Source organism: Spinacia oleracea, chromosome 4 (genome assembly GCF_020520425.1).
Source record: "Spinacia oleracea cultivar Varoflay chromosome 4, BTI_SOV_V1, whole genome shotgun sequence".
Classification (NCBI taxonomy): domain Eukaryota; kingdom Viridiplantae; phylum Streptophyta; class Magnoliopsida; order Caryophyllales; family Amaranthaceae; genus Spinacia; species Spinacia oleracea.
The window spans coordinates 43,307,293-43,310,338 of record NC_079490.1 but is presented as its reverse complement, the minus strand read 5'-3'; the positions used below and the strand labels follow the sequence as shown (position 1 = coordinate 43,310,338).

The 3,046-nt window shown below is 37.1% G+C and overlaps 1 protein-coding gene across 1 annotated transcript; it reads right to left on the bottom strand.

Moving 5' to 3' along the window:
• Positions 1–1,368: 1,368 nt before the first annotated feature.
• On the bottom strand, positions 1,369–2,565 carry LOC110802584 (F-box protein At5g07610-like). Its single transcript, XM_022008025.1, has one exon. The coding sequence runs from the start codon at positions 2,563–2,565 to the stop codon at positions 1,369–1,371; it is 1,197 nt and encodes a 398-aa protein (XP_021863717.1).
• Between the last annotated feature and the right edge of the window lie 481 nt (positions 2,566–3,046).

Here is a 3,046-nt window from a genome sequence, read left to right as displayed (position 1 = left end):
ATGTATCCAAATTTATTTATATTTTCTCTTTTGACAAGAACTGATTTACTCAAATACATAGTACGGAGTATAAATTATCAAATAATTGTTTGCTAAAATGATAAAAAAAGGTGGCCTTTTCTTTTAGAACGACGTGGTTTGGTCTTTCTAATGGGGAATAGCAAGTAGGAGCTATTATGAATTCAGTTAAACATCTAGCACCTTGGTAGTTGGCTGGTAGAGATGCCATTGTAGAAAATCATCTGCAGCATGAAATGACTAAGAAATTAATTGTTCCATGTTACTAGGTCCTGGTAGATTAAATCCTGCTACTTTTAAGTGAGCAGCAGAATATATAAACACAAGTCATCCGTCTATGAAAACTAACCATCTTTCCCTTGAATCTAGGATTATTTCACCGTACTAGCAACATCGTTTGAGCAGTTGGTTTCCAGCACTATAAAACATCTTTCATACCCCGGCCCCAATCATCTCTAAAATATCAAAGTGGATAATTATTCCTCCTAATTGATAAGATTCGTCTCCTATAAAATATATCTCAGTGACACAAGAACAAGAGCTGGAATTTGGTATAAAAATGCATGACTTTCACATAGGTAGGGCTTGCTTAAAGGTAGCACCTTTCTAATTCCACGCCTTCTAATCCTTGTGGTAGAAGTAGCACCTTTTTTTTCACCCCAATCTATACCCAACTGACCACCAGAATCTCACAACCAAAAGGTCTGGTCTTATTTGCTATGGGAGCTAGTATGGTCAAGTTGGACAGGATGTAACAAGACTCAAGAGTCTTACAATTAAGTTATACCTGGACAGGATATGACAAGACTCAAGAGTCTTACAATTAAGTTATACCTATACAAACCCGTAGATGTGTGCCTTCAAAGTTCAAACATGTTCACTTCAAGTAATGAGCTAGCATTCTATTGAAATCACCACCAGTAACTGTTGGTAATTGGACAAAGCAAAGACAAAAAATAAGTGGCTACTTGAGATGAATTTCCTTAAAAGCTCTCAAGGCGTAACTTAGAGCTGACATGGCCTGACTTTTCACTGAATATTTCTGGTTCAAGGGCAGAGTAGCCTAAAACGCATTTTGGACACAGTTTTGAGTAGCCTAACATTAGAGCATAACTCAAAATCTTCAACTTAAAAACCCATCCAATTGCCTAAGACAATTACTCCTAATCCCCGACCAACACATGGAAATACATGTATCCAAGAAAGTAAACTCAAACAGCTCTAAACAGTAATGCATTACAACTTTGGAGATCCCGTTTACACACAATAGTTGTCCATCAAGTCAAAGATTGTAAAATGAGTTCGTATGCACTGAATGACTTTATTACATTATTCATTGTATGCGTATTCTCAAACACAGTAAATACTTTCAGTGAATTGAAAAGCATTATAGCCTCTAAAAGGAAACAACCTATCACTTTCATCAACCACATTGCACAACAATTTTGATACCTTAGTTCTTAAATTGTAAGAAATCACTTTACCAGGAATCGATAAAACCAATGCCGAATCATCATCTTCATCATCTCCGACATTCTCACGAACAACAGCAAGAATTGAAAATGCATACAACCTTAATCCACGCCAAAACCTATCACTATGATCTTGAAACATTTCGGTTTCAAAACCACGTCCCAGAACATCAAGGTTAACCCTATACTTGACAACCCATTCAGTCTTATTCTTCCTATTCAACTCCAAAACATCGAATTCGTCAACGGAATTTGTTCGAATTTCGATCAAATGTAAATGCCCACAAGACTCACCAAAATATCGAAACCTCTCAATGTAATCCCCTTCAATTGCCTTTGGTAATGCCAATGATTCCACACATTCTTTGTCAAAGTCGAAGAATATCGTAGTTTCGGTATGACTCAACCAGTAAACCCTACCTTCCCAATAAACCCTATGATCAAATTCAACATCAAATGGAACCCTAAAAACATCAATCACTTCTCTCCTCCATTGTTGAGTTTCCGAAGAATATAAATCAATCAAGTATGCATTATCCTCAATCTTCGACGCCCAAACACAAAGAACCTGATAATACGGTGATCTTGCAGGATCAAACCCTAAATTAAAACCCCGAAACAGAAAATCATCCGTCTCAGTTACATGAACAGGTAAATCAATGCGAGTTTCTTGATTAGTAGTTGGATTGCAAACGAAAATTGACAAATTAAAAGAACAAAGGAAGAGGCCATTGCAAGACTGGAGAATATCGAAAGTGCAAGATTTGAGGAGAGAGAAGAAAGTAGGGCGATGGGAGGATGAAGAGGTAAAGGAGATGAAATCGTAGAGAGGATAGAGAGAGTGGTGGTGTTGGTGGAAGAAGAGGCCGGAGGACGGTGAGTGGAGGTGGCTGGAAGTATGGAGGAGAGAGAAAGTGCGGTGGGAGATGATGGTGTTCCATTGCTTGCTGGTGGATTTAAATCGCAACAGGGGTATTACAGGGATGTAGGAGAGGATTTCGGTGAGAAGGTCGTCGCTTCCACCAACTACCTCCGCCGGTGAAGATGGGTTTGTTGGTGTTAAGACGGTTGACATGGTTGTTGATTTGTAAGGAAATGAATTTGTAACCGATGAAATGGGTTCCTCAAAATCAGGAAATGAAACTAAGAAAGAAAATTCGAAAGATAAGATTCCGCGTGTCCGTAGTACTCTCCCTATAGTGAATTCAGTCATTCTATTCTATTCGACTTACCCGCGTGTCCGTATTCCAATATTGGTGCATTTTGACCGGGAAGAAATTTCTAAATAAAATCACACGAATCATTTAAATACACCTGATTAAGAAAATGTACCAATTATTAAAGTACAAAGAGAGTATTTTTATTGAATTTCAGTGTAGCTTTTTAAAGCTCGTTCGGTATATGTTTTTTGTTTTTATAAAATTAAAAATCAAAATATGAAAATACATAAAGTAGTTTCTACTCTATCAGTCCCTTTTTATTCTTTACGCTTTCGTTTCTAGTGTCCCATTTTAATATTTATATTCAGAATCTTTTACTTTTATATTGTATCATGA

Coding starts and splice junctions, on each gene's coding strand:
- LOC110802584 (XM_022008025.1), bottom strand. CDS start 2,565: ATGTCAACCGTCTTAACACCAACAAACCCATCTTCACCGGCGGAGGTA.